General features: G+C 42.7%; 1 protein-coding gene across 1 annotated transcript in view; it reads left to right on the top strand.

The window, feature by feature from the left end:
- Positions 1–19,635, top strand: part of ANAPC4 (anaphase promoting complex subunit 4) — a gene marked incomplete at its 3' end in the record, with an annotated part of 44,515 nt that extends 24,880 nt beyond the window's left edge. Inside the window, exons 7-16 of the mRNA XM_006899277.1 lie at positions 340–424; positions 1,140–1,244; positions 3,884–3,967; positions 8,748–8,834; positions 9,362–9,426; positions 10,501–10,543; positions 10,655–10,731; positions 12,998–13,098; positions 13,179–13,230; positions 19,580–19,635. Coding sequence (XP_006899339.1) covers positions 340–424; positions 1,140–1,244; positions 3,884–3,967; positions 8,748–8,834; positions 9,362–9,426; positions 10,501–10,543; positions 10,655–10,731; positions 12,998–13,098; positions 13,179–13,230; positions 19,580–19,635 — 755 coding nt within the window. The remainder of the gene's footprint in view (positions 1–339; positions 425–1,139; positions 1,245–3,883; positions 3,968–8,747; positions 8,835–9,361; positions 9,427–10,500; positions 10,544–10,654; positions 10,732–12,997; positions 13,099–13,178; positions 13,231–19,579) is intronic.
- Positions 19,636–19,871: the final 236 nt, after the last annotated feature.

Genomic DNA, 19,871 nt, shown 5'->3' with positions numbered 1-19,871 from the left:
TAAAAGTAGTGATGGAACTGGATGTTGTATTCACTCGAGGAAGTATTAGTAAGGGTGTGCCAGTGTAGCTATTTATAAAGTAATATTTTCTTACTTTGCCGTAGATGGATTTTTTTAAGTGAGGTGAAATTTGTGTTTTTCCTTCGGATCAGCAGGAGGAATCCCAGAGTGATGCATGTGCGTGGTGGATCTGTAGACCTGGGGCTTGCTTCGTTTCCCCAGGGGAGAAGTTTAGCTTGTATGATGGATGCGAGCAGTATCTGAAAGTGTCGTGATTTAAGATTGTAGTCATCCTGAGTGTTGACTGGCCCTTTAACTTGTTGAATTACTTTTAATTAGGCTTAATATCCTTGTCCTCGGCGGGAGCTCTGGATTTATTGAACTTTATGCTTATGGAATGTTCAAAATCGCTCGAGTCACTGGCGTAAGTTTTTCTTAAAAACATTTTTTTATAGTTTCTCTGAGAATGCAGAAGCTCATAGATTTATAGAAAAAGAATAAGTATTTTTGTAATTTTAGTTTCAGCTATTAAGATGATTAGTTTTTAATGGTCAGGGACTAATATATGAAGACAAAATACTGGTGATCTGATAGCTATGAAGATTGATGGCTATGAGTGGATTTTAGTTATGAGTGTGTGGTTTTATTTTTGTCTTTCTTAAACAAAAGGTTCGTTTCAAATAATACTTGATTATGATTATTTTCCTCACTTTGATAAAAGCTATCGTTATTGAACGGTGATGAAAGTTAATAGAAACAGGCTTAGTCCTGGGTAGAACACAGTTGCTCATTTCACAATTCTCCACAGTGTTTTCATCTTTGCTTTTACTATTACCTAACTGGGATAGAAAATACCATACAGTGGAGTGTAGACTGATTCTCTAACGCAGGCTTGTGAATATCATGCTGCGAGGTTTAGACTGGTTCTCCAACACAGGCTTGTGAATGTCATACTGTGTGGTGTGTCTTTGTCTTTGTGATGGGTCAGGGCCGCCCAGGTAGATGGGTACCTTCATCTCCTTCATGTTCTTGGCAGGAATGCATGTTTGTACTTGGTAAAACTATGTGATCTCTTCCTCTACTATGAGCAGATGCAGCCGAGCCGTGGTACTAAATAAGGGGGCTTTGCTGTTTTGCAGATTGTTGGTACTTGCCTGGCATTATGTTTGTCAAGTGATTTGAAATCCTTATCGGTGGTCACAGAGGTTTCTGCAGATGGTGCTTCAGAGGTTTCATACTTTCAGGTGAGTCCTGATATGATACTTGATAGCAGTTGTTGTAGGTGCTGTCAAGTCCAACACTACTCCAAGCAACCCTATGAACAAAATCTCTGAACTCTGCTGTATTCTGCACCATCCTCAGACTTCCTGACACACAAGAGCCCCTTGCAGCAGTCACCTTGTCAGTACACCTGGTTGAGGATCTCCCTCTCCTTTGCCAACCCTTCACCCTTCCCAGCAGCATGTCCCCTCTCCAAGGAGTAGTCCCTCCAAGCAACATGCTCAAAGTACATTGAGGCGAAGTCTCGTCTTTCTTATTTCCAAAGAGCACTAAGGCTGCACCCTCTCCAAGACATATCTGTTCATTCTCTTGGCTGTCCACGGGATGTTCAGTGCTCTTCTCCAACACCACAGCTCAAAGACGTCAATTCTTTTTCTGTCATCCTTATTCATTGTCCAGCTCTCAGATGCACAGCAGTAGGAAGTAAATACATTTTTGTTCAATTTTTATTTTCTTGATCACTGGATTCTAATTGTCATTAAAGCAGAAAGCCCATAAATATACTTCTTAGACTTTCCAGATCTTCCAGACTCACTCTGTGGTGAATAGCATTTTATTGTTTCCAGGTTCCAGTATAGTTTTCATAAAAGCAATGTTTAGGGAATGACCAGGATATCTTGCCAATTCAACCTCATGCCACTTGCTTTCTAAAGACTCCGGTCATCTTTATCATCATATTATCTAATAATTATTTTTTATTATACTCCAGATTCTGTATTCATAATTCTTTGAATCCACATAGCAGTCTAATATGTAGAGACTATTGATGTCCCAGGGAGTCTGATGGTGGCGGTGGGCTGTGTGAAGTTGCACTGCTGACGAAGAGGCCTTGCCCCCGGCCCTTCAAATCCCCCAGCCTCTGTGCAGGAGAAATATGAGCATCTTCTGTTCAGCTTATAGCCTTGGCAGCTCAGTGGAGGGTCAGCTGGGAGGTAGTTCCCACTTACTGGCAGAGAGAATGTGTTAACCCATTTTGTAGAGAAGTAAATGAGCCAACGTAAAACTTCCTTGATGGTGTTTACTTGGAAATTGGTATTGGACCGTCTGCTAGTAACTAGCACCTTGCCTCTTCTATAAGATTGTTGTTGTTGTATACCATCAAGTCAGAGGTGACTCATAGCTGACCCGCCAGCGGGCTTACGGAAGCAGTAAAGTGGGCTGGAGAAGAGTTCCTGTCTTTATCTCACTGAGTAGCTGGTGGACTTGTACCTTTGTGTTGGCAGCACAACTTCTTAAGTAAAATGGGTCACTTAACAGTACGAAAAACCTTTTTCATTGTGAGCTGTTTGTATTGTAGGGTAAGGAAATGGTTTTACTGGGGTGTAGTCTTTAAATTGCAGTAGCTCTGCTGTTGTTGTTAGATGCCATCGAGGTGAGTATGACGCTTGTGACCCTGTGAATAACAGCTCTCAGCAGCGTAGCCCCGTGATTGAATAGACCATGGGCTGCAACTCACCCTAGTCCTCAGACTAACAGCATTGCACCTAGTGCTTTGGAGAGACAACATCATGATAGAGTGATAAAAGATTGAAACTGTCAACAAGTCCCTCATGCTTGGATCCTCAGTGGCCTTAGCCTTCAAGCATTCGTCCTAAAATTTGAATTTTCAAATGTCTCAGCTATTTACCCACGGTGTCTCTGGACTCTGAAAGGTAGAGCAAGAACAGAAAGTGCAGGATGGCGAAATAGTTTTGAATTGAAAGTGCTAGAGAACTCGTGACTTCGTGATTCATTGTTGATGCTCCCTTTCTATCTGAAGACTCTGAGAGTAGGAGTCCATGGCTTGTCTGTGGTGCTGTAGCAAATGGTTGGTTTATACAAATTTCCATGGAGTTTATAATATTGTTATGTGCCATTGAGTCGCCTGTGACTCATAGCGACCGTATGTTCAACAGCTCTGACCCCTGCTCTGTCTTGAGCCAGTCTCATCGTTTCCGACACACCTACCCCATTTCCCCAGTCACCGAGTCACTCCATCTCATCCAGGGTCTTCCTCTCTTGCACTGTCCCTCCACCCTCCCAAGCATGGTATCCCTCTCCAAGGACTGGTCTCCCCAGGAGTTGATAATAAATATTAATACAGTTTTGTGAAATGCAATTTACATATAACTGTAGCAGATTTCCGTAACATATATCAGTAACTTTTTCCTTTCTTCAAGAGTTTTCACATATGTGTGTAATTTTGTTTGAAGTTTCTCATGCTAGTGCTACAAATGATTGGATTATACTTATTCTAGACTGATTGAGGGGTTGGTGACCCAGCGTGGGTGGACTGGGCACAGGTGGGCAGGGCATTAGAAAGCCCTAAAAATGATACGAAGCACAGCGAAGACTGTGATGATGCTGCATTATCTGTCAGGGCTTTGCTCTCTCGAACAGAGCCTGCCTGAAGTCACAAGGGAACAGCCACCAAAACAGGCTTCTGTTAGTCTCTGAACTCAGCTCCGGTCAGACCGGAAGATTCTGCTGTCTTCTCTGATGCAGGCTTAGACTCCGCTCTCAAATATGAGGTAGTTTGTTTTGGGTTCAAGAGAGACTGACTTCTCTTTAAAGAAGTGACTGTGTCTGATTGTGATAGTGCTTTTATTTTTCGACTTCACAGCTCGAAACCAATCTCCTGTACTCGTTCTTACCGGAAGTAACTCGGATGGCGAGAAAGTTTACTCACATTTCCGCTCTTTTGCAGGTATGTGTCTATGTAGCACTTGTTTTGTGGGAATATGTGCTGTCAATTTCTAAAGTTCTTGAAATAAAACTAAAAAGGTAAAGGTAAAGGTAACTACTTTTGGTTGCTGTTGTTACATGCTGTCAAGACATTAGGCTCCTCTTCTCCTACCTGTACTGGTGGTCGTTGTTGGGAGTCGTGAGTCCAGTGAGACTCAGAGCGACCCTGTGGACAACGGATCTGGACCCTGTCCTGGCCTTCACCAGCCGCACAACCTCTAATTCACTGGAGCCCATTGCTGCAGTTACTGTGTTAATCCACCCGGTGGAGGGTCTTCCTCTCTTTTGCAATCCCTCCACCTTTCTGAGCATGATGTCCCTCTCCAGAGAGTAGCCTCTCCTAGCAACAGGCCCTACAGTGTATGAAATAAAGCATCCTTGTCTCCAAGGAGCACTCTGGCTGCACCTTCTCCAGGGTGTATCTGTTTGTTCTTTTGGCTGTCCATGGGATATTCAGCACTCTTCTCCAACACCACAGCTCAAAGGCATCAATTCTTCTGTCATCCTTACTCATAGTCTAGCTACTTATGCTGCTGCTGCTGGTGGTGATTGTTACATGCAATTGAATTGCCTGCAACTCATAATGACCCTATGTAAAACAACCCTGAAGCCTGCCCTGTCTTGAGCCAGTCTCACTGACTCCAACACACCTACTCACATTACCCCAGTCACTGTATCAATCCATCTCATCTGGGTTCTTCCTCTCCTGCTCTGTCCCTCCACCCTTCCAAGCATGATGTTCTTCTCCAAGGACTGGTCCCTCCTGGCCACATACCCAAGATATGTGAGAGTGAGCTTTAAAATCTGAGCCTCCATTAGTTTTCTAATCTAACTGCCATTCTTGTAATCTCCATCATAGAAAGAAAAGAAAATTGAATTGTGACTCTTTTCGCACCTAACCTGATTTACTATCTCAGAGCGCTAAGAAAAAACAATTAGCCTAAATCTTTTAAAATCTTCCCCTAAAAGCAATCTCAATTTGGACTTTTATAAGGTTTCTTGTAAATTAAGTACTGTGGGGTATGAATTAACTAATTAAGTACCTCATGTGGGGTATTGTTGTTAGATGCTGTCGAGTTAAGTGTGTGACTTTCTGAACAGCAGATCTGAACTCTGACCTATCCTGGACCAACCTCAGCATTTTTTACATAGTTGAGCCTGTTTCTGCAGTCACTGTGTCAGGCCATCTGTTTAAGGGTCTTCCCTTTGGCCTACCCTCTGCCTTTCCAGACATGATGTCCCTCTCCAAGAAATAGTCTTTCCAAGCAGCATGCCCAAAGTATGTGAAGCGGAGCTTTGTCATCTTTGCCTCCAAGGAGCACTCTGGCTGCACTTTCTCCAAGACATACCTGTCTGTTCTTTAGACAGTCCTTGGGATATCATTAAGCTCCAACACCAAAGCTGAAAGTCATCTATTCTGTCATCCTTATTCATTGTCCTGCTCTCAGAGGCATAGCAAGTGATTGAAAAGAGGGAATCAGGCACACATTAGTCTTCAAACTGGTATTATTGAGAGATCCCTGATTGCAGACTTAGATCTCCTGACTGCTGGTACCAAGGGTGTTGATTGTGGATCCAAGTAAGATAAAGTCATTCATTGATGGTTTCAGTCCTTTCTTCATTTGTCATTGATGTTGTCTATTGGTCCAGTGGTAAGAATCTTTGTTTTCTTGACCTTGAGCTACAGTCCATATTGAGGACTGAAGTCCTTGATCTCCTGCAGCAAATCCACCTCACTTTTAGCAAGCAAGGTTGTGTCATCTGCACAACGCAGGTAGCTAATAAAATTCTTCCAATCCTGATGCCAGATTCTTCTTAATAGAGTGCAGCTTCTTGAATGATTTGCTCAGCATACAGATTGAATAAGTGTGGAGAGTGAAGTGGTTGTTCTGGGACTGAGAAAGGAAGATGCACTTGGCTTTTAGGTTCAACAGAGTGAAGACTTCTAAATTCAAGATCATGATAAAACATCTGAAGTTCATTGCCAGAACTGTGATGGTGCAGGATGGCAACGTGCAAGATGCACACCAGGAGCCGAGGTGGTACTATGAGAAGCCATGCCGCAAGCGATGGCAGGAAAGCCATGAAACCTGCTTCAGGATCTACAGTATGAAATGACTGGAAAAGTCAGCTTCCTGGGGTGAGGGGATCGAGCGGACGCGCAGCAGGGCTGCCAAGGCACTTTGTGTTTCCACTCGTTTTCCATATTCTCTCCATTTTTTTGACAGTAAACTCGTTCACTTCTGTGCAAGAAGACCTGCCTATATGGAGATGACCCTCCCAGTCCTCAGCGGACGTTCTCTTATTAAACTGAAAAAGAAACCGAGTCAAAAAGTAGTCGAGGAGCAATGAGAAAGTATTCTAGTGCAAAGTAGAATACATCTATTTCTTACCCAATTTTGTGAAACCCAAGGGAAGATAGTATTGGAAAAACATTTATTATACTTTATGTAACTCCTCGCCGCCTCAGACCATTAGGTAAAAGGAAGAGGAAGCATGTACGTGGAACAAATTCTACTTCTAAAACGCTCATCAAAATAATAGGTGTGGAGAAAGGATACAATCCTGATGCACAGCTTTCTTAATTGTAAACTGTGTAATCTCTTGGTTTGTTTACAACAACATTCTCTAGGTGCACAGTAAATGTTCTGGGATTCCCCTTCTCTGTGTTAGTCGTAATTTGTTATGAGCTATGTATTAAATGCCTTTGAATAGTCAGTAAAACACAAGAAGACATTCTTCTGGTGTTCTCTTTCAGTCAGAATCCATCTGACGTCAGCAGTGATAGTCCTGGGGCCTTGGCCTCTTCTAAGCTAAGCTTACTTTCTGGCAGTTCTTTGTGAATGTACTGTTTTAGCCATTTTTTTGATGACCTTCAGCAGTATTTTGCTTGCATGTGGTATTAAAGATATCACACATTAATGTGTGATAATGTCTACATTCTGTTGGGTCACCTCTCTTGGGAATGGGAACAAACAGAATTTTGTCCAGTTAATCATCAGCAAGGAAGCTGCCCTCCAAATTTCTTGGCATAAACTGGTGAGCCCATCCAGGGCTACATTTGCTCGTTGAAGCATGTCAGTTGGAATTCCATCAATTCCTGACACTTTTTTGCCAACACCTTCAGTGCAGCTTGAGTTTTCTTCCTTCATTACCATTAGCTTTTGCTCGTATGGTATTTCCAGAAACATTTCAATATTGGCCCATTTTTTTGTGTACAATGACTCTATATTCTGTTCATTTTCTTTTTTTTATTTTTTATTTTATCTTATTATTTTGTATGTGTGTACCGTCAAATTGGATCTGACTGGTACAGGAGGAGATTGTCCCTCCTCCAGCAGAGCATCTGGCCGATTTGAACCGCATGCCTCTGGGATTGCAGTGTAGCTTCTTGCCACTAGGCCACCAGAGCTCCAATATTCTGTTCATCTTCTGTTGAGGCTTCCTGGGTCATCAAAATTTTGCCCATAGCATCTCTCAAGCCTTTGTTCTTCAGCTCTTTCAGCTTGAGAAATCCTGAGCGAATTCTCCCCTTTTTATTCTCCAGTTCCAGCTCTCTGCACATTCCGTTATAATACTTTGTCTTCTTGAACTGCCCTCGTTTTCTTGGATTCTGTAGGTGGGCGACTGGGCCTTGGCCAACTTGGTCAGCATCTGAGGTCTGCCAATTGTTTTGAGTGGTACCTTTGATTTGTGGTGTTGGAGAAGAGTACTGAATATCCCCTGGACTCCCAAAGGGCCAACAGATTTGTTGTGGAGGGACCAGGGTGCTCTTTATAGAGACAGGGATGGCGAAACTTCTGTACGTAGGGCATGCTGTCAGGAGATGTGAGTCAGGCTGGGCAAAGTGAAGAGTTGGCAACAGAGAAGAAGATCCTCAATGAAATGAAGTGGATTAATACAGTGACTGCCGCAGTGGGCTTGAGCTTGGTGAAGATTGTGAGGATGGGATGGGATGGGGCGAGGTTCTCATCTGTTCATGGGTCGCTGTGAGTCCGTTAACTCGACAGTACCTAACAGCAGAGCTGTAATGGTTTTTTTCTGTCCTCTAAATGCCCCTTCCCGTAGCAGGCCTTTACGTGTTCACGACGGGGTGGCAGAGGTCTCCAGTACATGTAGAAGCACTCAGTCTGTAAGGTCTCAGGTTCGTAGTTCACTTCTGCAGTCTAGCTTCTGTTGAAAAGTACAGGCAGCCCTGCCCAAACTCAACTGGAGAAGTTGGCTCCATCGCTGTGTGGGAGGAGCGAAGAATAATTTTGGTGTCCCTCTCTTTATTTTGGGTTTGGTGTTTGGGGTTTTTTTTGGGGGGGGGTGTTGTGTTTTTTTTTTTTTCAATCCGGCAGTCACTAATTTACCTCCTGATGTTAAAGGTTTCTAAATAACATTTTAATGATTCTGCTTTAAAATTGAAATGCCTACTGAGTGAGTATTTGAACAATTAATGTACATAAAATATCTCACAAATAAAAGCTTGAAGACATATTACTGGATAAAAAGTTAGTTTTGGAATATTTTCTCGTAAAATTCTAAGAACTGGAATTCGTATTGTTAAGAGGCTATTAAAATACTGAGTCTAGTCTTTTTATCTCATGATCTTCTCTTTATCTCAGGCTTAACTAAGAGCCATTGAAAGTAAATTTTGGATTCCTTGGAGATAATTGGCAATAAGAAGCACATAAAGTTTAACTAGCCTGTTGATGTCAGTGTTTTCACTAACAGCGCTGTTCCCTTCTTGCTAATAGTATATAAATTTGTCGCTGACATGCATGTGTGAGGCGTGGGAAGAAATACTGATGCAGATGGATTCGCGTCTCACCACGTTTGTGCAGGTAACGTGAGCTGCGTGTCTGTGGGAAGAGCTGAACGGTGCCTAAGGTCCCTGTTTACTTCTGGAGGCACGGGAGGAAAGCAGATCCGATTTGTAAAAGGCTCAGCTCTTGGTATCTTCAAATGACTCGGTGTAACCTCACACAACTAGAAAAACCTGAGTTGTACATACAGAAACTGTTGACTTGGTATATGTTTTGCTGTGTGTGTTCTCAATAACAATAAAATAAAAATGGACGTAATTTTAAGAAGCAGCATGCAAAGTAGAGCCCTCTTCAGAGACCGTCCCAAGAGTCTTTCCATTGGTAGAGCTCAGATGGGGAGAGTATTGTGGAGTGGAGCGGGCAGGGCTTGGAGAAGGAATAGCTGACCGCAGTCTCTTGAGTCATTGCTACTTGGCTGGTCTCTTTAAATATGGACTTCGAGGAGTACTGAGAAGACTTAGGACAGTATTGTCCCTATAATTTTGAGTAAATAGTCCTGTAATTTATTAAAATGTGTAAGTCACCCTTTTGTTTATTTTATCTAGGAAAAGAACACAACTACGTCAGTGCAGGACGAATTTATGCACCTGCTGCTCTGGGGGAAAGCCAGGTGGGAAGCTCGAATTAGGTGCTCTTGCTGGATTGTCGTCTTCTAGTGTTGTTTTGAATTTCAAAGTAATTCATGTTCATCCTCTACAGAACAGAAAAGAATCCAGTTACCTGGTACCTTGTTGTGAGTTGCTGTTGAGTTCACGCCAGCTCATAGCAACCCTAAGAATGAAACCCTGTCCCGTCCTGCACCGGGCTCACAGTCTCCCCTGATTGTTACAGCCTCTTCACATACCCGCTATATTATCACCCAACTAGTAAATGCATACGTCCTGCACATTTGCACCTCCCCTTTGCCAAGGAGTCAGACTCATAGCTTACTCTCCAGAGGCTTGTGGGCCTGTAAGTCACGTGGGAGGGGATCGCCCATCTATCTACCCTGAAGCCATAGATGGATTTGAACACCTTCGGGTTTGTAGTACAGCTCTTTGTGGACACTACTTGAGCTCTCCCCGCCCCCACATAAATGTATTTCTAGATTTTCCTGTATACGGTTAATTTTATGTAAACATAAACAAAAATAATAAATTAAAAAATACACAGTAATTTAAACCTTTCATACATTAATACAGATAATGTGTATATGTTTACACAACACCTCCATAGCATTAGTTGCCAGTTGAGTCAGTTCCTACACAGGATGACTTTATGTGTAACAGTGAGGAGAGAGAGAGAAAGTGTATGTCTCTGTGTGCATGTGCACAAAAGTGTATGAAATTAAATTATTTATGCAACCAAATCAGTCTTCCTTTTGTTGTTACTCCTAGAAAATCCTTTCCCATCTTGAAAGCATTGAGAGATTGGTGTATATTTTCTTCTAGAGCTTTTAAAATTGTTGGCTTTCTTTTCCATTTCCACATTCCAGATGTACATTTGCATATATATTTGAATCTGTTTCTGGACTTCATTGTTTTTTGGTCTATTCTTTAATGTGCATACCATAAAGGCTTAATTTTCATTGGGTTATTTTTTTAAAAATTTACTTAATTTAAAAGATTGTATTTAGGTAAAAGTTTAAATGATGCATTCAAATTTTGAATTGAGAAATGATGGAAGATTTTTTTTTTCGTTGTAGTGCCGAACTTCAGACCCTCTTAATGAACCAGTTAACTGTAAAGGTACAGTTAAACTATCAGTGTGTTTAAATGTCTATGAACACTTTTTTTTTTAGGATAGCATATCATTTCCTTGTAAGTTGTGTACTGAGTCTATTTTCTTCTCTTAATTAGGGCTTGAAAAAGCTTGGTCAGTCTATTGAGTCGTCCTATTCCAGTATACAGAAGTTGGTGATAAGTCATCTACAGAGGTAGGGTGGTGGTGCAGAACTTGGGGGTGCCACGTCCACACTTAACGTAGAATCCTCTTGAATCGTGAGGTTGATTTTCTTTTCCTAACATTGACTTCATCATCTGGCATTTTCCTTTTGAACATTAGTTGCATTGGAATTTCTGGGAGATTCTGGAGGACCCAAGATTATAGAATCATTAATGTTCATTCTAGTTTATGAGTAGTTTACTTATGTCTTGATACCAGTCTCTCCACTGCCTGGGTGTTTTGTTCCTCCATAGGAACCTTGAGTTATATACTGAAATGGGGCGTGGATCTTTTAATTTTGAAGCAGTGAAAATGAGTATCTTTGTATATCATTTTAGAATTCACAGCACATGTGATCTATAGCGCTCTTGTGGCGCTGTGAGTAAAAGCATTTAGCTGCCAAACAAAAGGGTCTGCGTATGTACCTATTAGCTTCTCCAAGGGGGAAGGACAATTTCTGAAAAGATTTACAGCCTTGAAACTCTTATGAGTAATTCTGCTTTGTTCTACGAAATCATTCTGAATTGGAAATTGACTCAATGACATTGGGTTTATGTATGTGATACATAATATATGTGTGTATGTATATATATGTGTCTGTAAAAATAAATAAATACATAGACACACACACACACGCAGAGTTGTTGTGTGCCCTCGAGTTGGAACCAACCCATAGCCGACCCTCCAGTGGGTTTTCAGAGATAGTACATCTGATGAGGGAGATTACCCATCCTTCTCCCATGGAGCAGCTGGTGGATTCAGTCCTTGGTGTGCCTTTGGGATTGCAGTGTAGCTTCTTACCATTATGGTACCAGGATTAATATTCTCTCTGACCCCCCCCCCAAACACACACACACACTCTCTCTCTCTGTCTGTCTGTCTCTTATGTTTTATACCACTGAATTGGAACCACCTCACAGCTGGCCCTCCAGTGGGTTTTTAGAGGCAGTCAGTCATATGAGAGGAGATTGCCCAGTTTTTCCACAGAGCAGCTGGTGCCTTTCGCTTCTCCTTATCACTAGGCTGAACCACCAGATTCACATAATGTTAATCCAGTACCTTGATGAATTGTGACTGTTCTCGTATTACACCAGAAGAAAGAGAAGTTGAGAATGCTTGGTTTTAGAGCGAAGTCTCTGTCCCAGAATGTCACGTCTCAGACTATTTATATCCTCAGCCATCCCAGGGAGGCAGTTGGCATGTGAATGCTGTGTCTGACCCTCAGTCCTTGTGTTCTGGGTCCTGCATCCGCTGCCCTCCCCAGTTTCTTGAATGTTGGAGAAGACTCCTGCTGGCCTTGCCTGCCCCCATTGTGCTCAGCTCATGTGTTCTCCACAGTGGACCCGATCATGTTCCTCTTAAATCTCCAAGTGCCTTCGCGTTGCTTTTAGCACCAAGACCACAATCCTTACGTGACCTTTAGCAAATTTTGCTTAGCTTCACTCAAACTTGGAGCCTTTTACCCTTTTACTTTCCCAAATTTGGCATTTTTGCCTCCTGTCCCGGGGTCTTCAGATGCCCTTCTTTCTTCTGGAACACCCCCACCTTCCTTTCTTCAATTGGTTTTTTTCAGCTTTCAGTTCAAACAGCACCTCCTTGGAAAAGCCTTCCCTACTCTCCCAGAGCGACCCCTTCTCCTGCTAGGCCTGCCCTGTAGGTTTGCTCCCTGGCGTTCAAGGTATTTGGAACAATAGACTGCATCATTGCAATAAGGAGGAGGCTGTTACTTTGTTCTGTGTTATGTCTCCAGTATCCACACACACCCACTGCTCTGAAGATGATGATTTCAGTCTTGGCATTGACTGTCAGGGTTCCAAGGCTATAAATCGTAACAGAAGCTGGCTGTCGCCTCTTTCTCTGGTGAAACAGCTGGTGGATTTGACCTTTTGGTTAGCAGTTCGGCACAAAGCCCACTACACCACCAGAACTCCACATAGAATCCAGCACTGCAAGCGCTTAATAAATACTAAACGATGGTCACAGCTCTGGGTGAATCACGTGACCGTATGACTGTCTGAAAATGCCACGACTGAGTTTGTCACGGAGATAATTTTGTAGAGTTTAATCTTGTGGTCGGATACTCATATTTCTGTACCAGAAATGGTTTCAAATACTGTTTTTAGAAAGAGTTTTGAGAACTATTTGGCATCTAAAAAAATAAATTACTTTTAAGTTTTTCTGAATATTCAGAGGCTTTTCGGGCACCCACCACCTGGATGATCGTAAAGGTCGTAGGTTCTTCTTCTCTGTCTTGGTAGTGGCTCGGAGTCGTTATTGTACCATTTGAGTGAACTGAAAGGAATGGCTTTGTGGAAGCAGAAGTACCGGCCTCTTGGACTGGACGCTGCAGGAATTGAAGGTAGTGATTTCATCTCCAGTAGAATACATTCAGCTGTTTGCTTATCTCACAGGTGATGCATGCTTATTTTTTTTCTTTAGATGCTATTACTGCTTTGGGTTCTTTCATACTCAAGGCGAATGAACTTCTTCAGTAAGTATCAGGGCTGCCCAAAGTCATGGGCAGGGGGCTATCCAATCACTCGGGTTTTAAGAACCTAGCAAGCTTTTCATTCTTTTTTTTCAAATATGTACGTTTTTATTTTTTATCAAACTTCACATTATTAAAATAAGCCAGTAGCCCAGAGATCTTTATTTAAAAATTTAATTGTGATTTGAATGAAAATTTTATCAAGGAGTTTGGTTCCATCCCAACAGATTGTTCCAGCAACATGTGCACGTTGTTTTATTTTCCAAGATGTAGATTTCAATCCCCCATCTGTCACAGCGCCCTTCCTCATCCTTCTATGGTTCCTGGTTTCATTTGTTCTCCTTTTCTTTCCCTTCCTCATCCCTGCCTTCTGAACTTGATCCGCATAAACACTGCCCTGTGGCTCTCTAATGGACAATTGTCCTAAAGGCTGTGTTCTTTCCTGATGTGACCTGTCTTGTAGACCTGTCTGGTTGTTGGGCTGGAAGGTTCTTCTCAGGGCTGAATTCAGTTCAGGCTTGAAAGGTGGCCAAGGGCTGTCGTCTCTGGGATTCCAGTAGTCTCTATTAGACCATTAAACTGGTCCTCTGTAGGATTTTTAAATTTTTTCCAGCTTTTTTCCGCCATCTCTATCAGGGGCCTTCTGCTACAGCCTAGAGATCTTACATAGTGAAGCAGTCTTCTCCTGTGTCGCCTGTCCTCAGGGTCCTCTCACTGGACGGAAACATGGGTAAAAAGAGTAGGGCCCGGAGCAACCATGTCTGACTTCTGCTAACTCCACAGAGGAGAACACTCCCCATCCACAACACCCACAACATAAAAATCTTATTTCCCGTAGGCGAGACATGGCCCCACACACCTCACACCCACGTCTCCCAAGCCTAACCATTTGTCCCTCCCCTGGTTCTCACTGCTCTATTGCTGGGTTCAAAATTCGTTGCAGCAGCCACACAGAGTTCACAGAACCGTGCTCTGGTGATGTGGTCTATTAAAGTTAACAGGAGGTTGTAGTTCAGGTGAACAACAGGCTATACTTCCTTGGTCAGGTCAGCTTATCAAGCATGCTTGCCGGCCACTTGATGGCTTCAGTCTCTTAGCTTTAGACCAGTGTGACCAGACTCTTACCAGTTAAAGTGTCTTCTCGCAATCTTCCAGCATGCTTAGGCGGAGACCCTGGCCCTGGCCCCGTGTCAGTCTCTGGTTATCTCTGTCTGACGTCAGTCTCGGGTTCGGTTCTGTCCTGCAGCTGCTCTGCTCTTACCTCCATCCTAGTCTGAGGTACCCAGAAGTCTCAGGCTCCAGTGGACATACGCTGCATTCTCTGCCGCTCCTTTTTTGCTGGTTATGAGATTCCCAGTTTTTGCCACTTGAACCTGCTCGATTTACAGCTGGCCAGCCCCCTTGTCACTAGATCACACACCTTATTGGTGAGTTCCTGCTTAGCCAGCCATGTGACAAATGTCAAAGACGGTGACTATCAACCCACCACACTGCACATTTTAACTCTTGCAACTCATTCAAACTCAGGTTGCTATAGGCTGCCTCCGTATTTCTATATATTATGCCACCTATTTCTTTTGTGGTTCAGTTTTTCAAAATTACTCTTCCTTCTGTTTGTTCTCCTCCTATTCTTTCTTCTGACCAGCTGTGTTTGATTTGTTGTTTATTTTTGCATTGTCTGCCTTTAACACATCCTCAAGGGTAGTGTCCGATCCCTGAAACTCACCTCAGGCCCAGCTCCCTGCTTCTTCAGCTTTCCTTCTCCTGCCTCTAAAGAGAAGGTGCAGAGCTTCAGCATTTGGCTGCTGCCTGACAGGTTGTTGGTTCCATACCCGCCAGTGGCTCTGCAGAAGGAAAGCCTTGGCAGTATGTCCACGTGAAGATTGCAGCCTAGGATGCTTTACGGGGCCGTCCTGTATGGGGACGTCCTGTACGGGGCAATACTGCATTATCACCGTGGGTCCAATGCCTTCTGACAGCAGCTGGCCAGGCGTGCTCGCCCTGCATGGTCCATGCCAGCAGTCAGCAGTCTTCACTGCTGCCCTGGGTTAGACCCAGAGCCTAAAGCATCGCCTCTCTTCTTGGGTTCTGTTCATCACTTGGTGGGAAAACACTCACCAGTGACTTACTCAGAAAACAGATCGGAGAGGCCCGGTTTGTCTTGTTTGCTGCCTTTTCTCTGCCTCTTGCTTGACTGACAGTTTCTGCCAGAGGTTGGACTCTATAAGGGAGAAGTCATTCTCAAAGAGATTTTCTTCGAAATTTATTTTTTCACCAGATGCTCTGCTGGAGAAGGAGGGGCAGTCTCTTTCTGTACCAGTCAGATGTGATTTGTACACCCATACAAAATAATAAAATTTTTTAAAGAGAAATTTTTAAAAGAAATTATTTTTATTTTATATTTATTTTTAAAATTTTTATTTTATATTAGTTTGCATTTAAAAGTCATATACATTGTGTTTCATTCCTATTCATTATGTTTCAAACATTGCTTCATTCACATTGTATTTCCTAGAGTCATTTCCGTATTTCCTACAATCATTCCCGTAAGCTATGTTTTATAAAATGAATCATCATTGATTTGTCCATTATCCCACCCTTTCAGGTCCACACTGGATTTTTCCTAATTCCTTTACCCCCTCCCTCTACCCCCCAAATTCTGTGACCCCATGATTTCTGCACCTCCCCACTCTCGGCCCCCTGCCCCTCCCATTCCCACTTTGGACTTTTGTCCATACTTTGCTTTCCGTTTTTACAATAATGATCTGAAGCAGTATTTATCCTTTTTTTCTTGTTTAAAATTTGTTATTATCTTTGTTTGCCTCATATATGTTTCATTCATATATATTGTGTTTCATTCATATATATTGTGTTTCACACGTTCATTCATTCACATTGTGTTTCATAGGATCATTTCCATACAGTGTGTTTTATAAAATTAATCACTGTTGACCTATGTCCCCTATTAACCCATCTTTTCAAGTCCCCACCAGATCTTTCCTAATTCCTTCAACTCCTCCCTCCCCCATCTCTCTGACTCTGTGATTGCCCTGCCCCCTTCCCCTCCTCTTCCCCCTTTGGACCTTGCACACATCCAGCTAGTCATCCTTCTGGTTTTACAGTAATAGAGAGGGAAGCGTCCTTTTCTGCGTCCTGCTCTTTGGGTGCCGATAGAAGGTCTGATGCTGCCAGTTCTCCTTTGTTGAGTGTTTTCCCACTTCCAGAAGAAGACCGTCTGTTCGTTTTGTTTTGGGCCGGAATGGAATCTTGGAGTTCTTCATGGTTTCAGAAAAAGAGCATATTGACCACCCTGCATTTCGATGTCATCGTGTCCTGCTGTCTCCTGTCCGAGTTGATGTTAGAGGCCTGGCAGCTACCATTGGCTTCAGTGTCTTGGAAGTAATACCTAGCAAGTTGGACTGCTAATGTAAGGTCAGCAGTTCGAATCCACTGCTGTTCTGTGGGAGAAATAAATACAGGCAGTGTCTTTGTGTAATGGTTACAGCCTCTGCTGCCTGATGCCGGTGCTCCGCCAGAGCCAGAGCGGCTTGACCGCCATGAGTGCATGTTAGCTGAGAGCGCGTGAATGTGAGTCAGGGTGGTTTCCTTCCTTGAACTTCTGAAGTCGGTAGAACTAGTTATTACAGCATACAGGTGGAGAAACTGAGGCAGCGAGCATTTTGATGTTAGTCAGTGGTTTCTGGGAGTCAGGGTGGAGACCTGGACTAGAAGGGCAGAAGGAACTTCTGGGACCGTGTAATCTGTTAGGACTGATTTCTTTTGCATCTTATATTTGTGGCTTGAGTGAAAGTTTAGAGAGTGAATGAGTTTCCCGCCCAGCAGCTGATGCCGTTTTGTTTCCTGACATTGGCTGCAGCTCCTCGATGTCACAGGCCTCTCCACTTCTTCTTTGTGTCCTTGTTTCGTCCCCTGTCCTCCCCCGTCCCTCCCCGCCTTCTGAACCTTAGTGGTAGGCAGATGCTTCCCTTTTGGTCTCTAGCGCCTTGTTCTGAGGTGTGTGTTCTTCCACTTTCTGGGCAAGCTTGTTTCTTAAAAAATGTGTGTGAGAGATAAATTGGTAGAGTGAGAAAATATGAGTGGTGATGTTCTGTGCTGTCAAGTTGACCATGACTGCTCATGAACCTGTTAGCAATGGCTCTGAACCGTGCTCTATCTTGAGCCAGCCTCAGCATCTCTGACACACCTGACCCCATTGCCACGGTCACTGTGTCAGTCCATCTCGCCCAGGGTCTTCCTCTCCTGCGCTGACCCTCTACCCTTCCAAGGACTGGTCTCTCCTGTCAGCATGCCCAGAGTATGTGAAATGGAGCTTCAAAATCCTTGCCTCCAGGAACAACCTGTTTCACCCTCTCCAGGGCAGACCTGTTTGTTCTCTCGTATGGTTCTGTCCATGGTATGTTCAATACGCCTCCAACACCATAACTCTCTCATCCTTAGTCATTGTCCAGCTGTCAGATCAGAACAAGCTGTTGAGAAGATCATGACCTGGATTAGACACACTTCAGTCTCTGGACTGACATTGGTGCTCTTTGCCTCTCTGGAGAGGTTCCTGACAGCAGATTTTCCCATAGCAACTTGTCTTTTGATTTTCTGACTGCTGGTGCCGAGGAAAACAAGCAACATGAAATTGTTTCATTTCATCTTCAGTATTTTCTTCATGTGTAATGTCAGTTGGCTCAATAATGAGGATTTTTGTTTTCTTGATGTTGAGATGCAATCCATATTCAAGGCTGCAATTCCGGACCTTCTGCAGCAAACACTTCTAGTCCCTTCTCTGTTTCTGAGAGTAAGATTGTATCATCTCTATGACACAGGTTGTTGATGAGTCTTCCTCTAATCCTGATGCAACATTCTTCTTCATAAAATTCCAGCCTCCCAAATGATCTGTTCAGTATAAGGAATGAAAAGCTATGGAAAAAGGATGCATCTCTTGACATACTTCTTTCTTGATTTTTAACCATGCAGTGTTCCCTGGTTCTGTTCAGACAACAGCTTCTTAGTCTAAGCATAGGTTTCATATGCACACAATCAGGTGTTCTGGGATTCCCATTCTTCTTAGTAATGTTCACCACAATTTGTTGTGATCCAAAGTAGAGTGTACAAGATAGCAAATTAGTATTCTGTGGACTCAGAAAGATAGATAATGCCTTCCACCTTCTTCATTTTTGCTGCAAGAGGATTTTTATCATTTTGCTTGATAACATAAGAGGCTACAGGCTTTTATCTCAAGTTTTTCACTCAGTACTAAAAGGTTAATGATATTGACCTACCTCTTCAGCAGTATAATGAAACTTAACGCTTAAAAAGGGCTTTGTAGTTCCAGACTGAAAAGTACAAGTGTTTGCTTAGAGGAATTATGTTACATATGTGAACTTAAAAGCTTAAAAATTCTCCCCATCTCTGTATTCAGAAATTGCATCATCAAAATGAAGACCACTTGTATTTTGACTCACAGTTTTTAGATACATTTGTATAGGCCCAGGGAGATTCCGTTTTGGGGACCTTATTGTTACCGATTCTAAGAAACAAACGTCAGTCTCCAAAAGTAATGGTCATTAGTGATTGTTACATATCCTGGTAGGTGCCGTCTGGCCAGCTGTGAACCAGCACAACCACATACCCAATAGACCGTGACCTGCCCCATCCATAATCTCTGGTTTGCTGCAGTCACTGTTATCAGTCATCTAGCTAATGGTCTCCTCTACCATTCCAAGTAAGGTTTTGTTGACTCAGGACTGGTCCTCCTAACAGCATGCTTAAAGTACGTGACATGAAGTGTCACTGTCCTCGCCTCCAAGCAGCACCCTGGCTGCACTGTACTTCCTCTGAGACAGATTTGTTTGGTCTTTGGCCGTCCGTGGTGTATTCAAGGCCCTTTGCCAGCACCACAGTTCAAAGATAATGCTCCAGTATGCATTTATAATACCGATTTTCTGTTGAGCTAAGTCAGTTTTTTCCTTACCAACCAGTGAGCTTTTTTTAAATCTGAGAATAATGCTGAAAAAGATTTTTTTCCCCCCTGATTTCTTTCCTTTGCAAAGTTAGAAAAGGATTTCACACTTTACTGAATGCTGGAAACGACTCTTAACAGTTTGTGGCAAGGCTGTTATAACCAATTATTTGCTTTATTTTTTTAAAAGAACCAAGATTTGCTCTTTTAAAACTCATTTTTAGATAACACTTTTGATTTGTAAAATCTGTTCTAAAGGCTTCAGTGTCACCCTGTTAGGAGATGATAGAATGATGAGGGTTATGTCCATGACATTTGAACAGGGACAGATGAACCTCGTACCGCATTTTATTTCTCATTCCTCTTATTTTCTCTTTTTAGAGTTATAGATAGTAGTATGAAAAACTTCAAAGCATTTTTCCGGTGGCTGTATGTGGGTAAGTTAATTGAACCAAACATCCTTGCTTTTTTAACACTTTGTAAACTGAGAAGCTTGTTATCTTATATAGTTTCTATTACTCGAATGAAATTGCAATTATTTATCAAAATAGAATATCTTACAGACTCCCTTGTGCCTAGTTTAAGCAATTGCCAACACATGGTCAATCTTTTTGTTTTTAAGATAATAGTTTATTAATAGTTTAAGGATTAAAGAGTCAGTACAGAAAAAAAA

This window comes from Elephantulus edwardii, unplaced genomic scaffold (assembly GCF_000299155.1).
Source record: "Elephantulus edwardii isolate Elephantulus edwardi_28Jun2011 unplaced genomic scaffold, EleEdw1.0 scaffold00251, whole genome shotgun sequence".
Lineage (NCBI taxonomy): Eukaryota > Metazoa > Chordata > Mammalia > Macroscelidea > Macroscelididae > Elephantulus > Elephantulus edwardii.
Note: the sequence above shows the minus strand (reverse complement) of the source record. Positions and strands in the feature narration are given on the sequence as shown.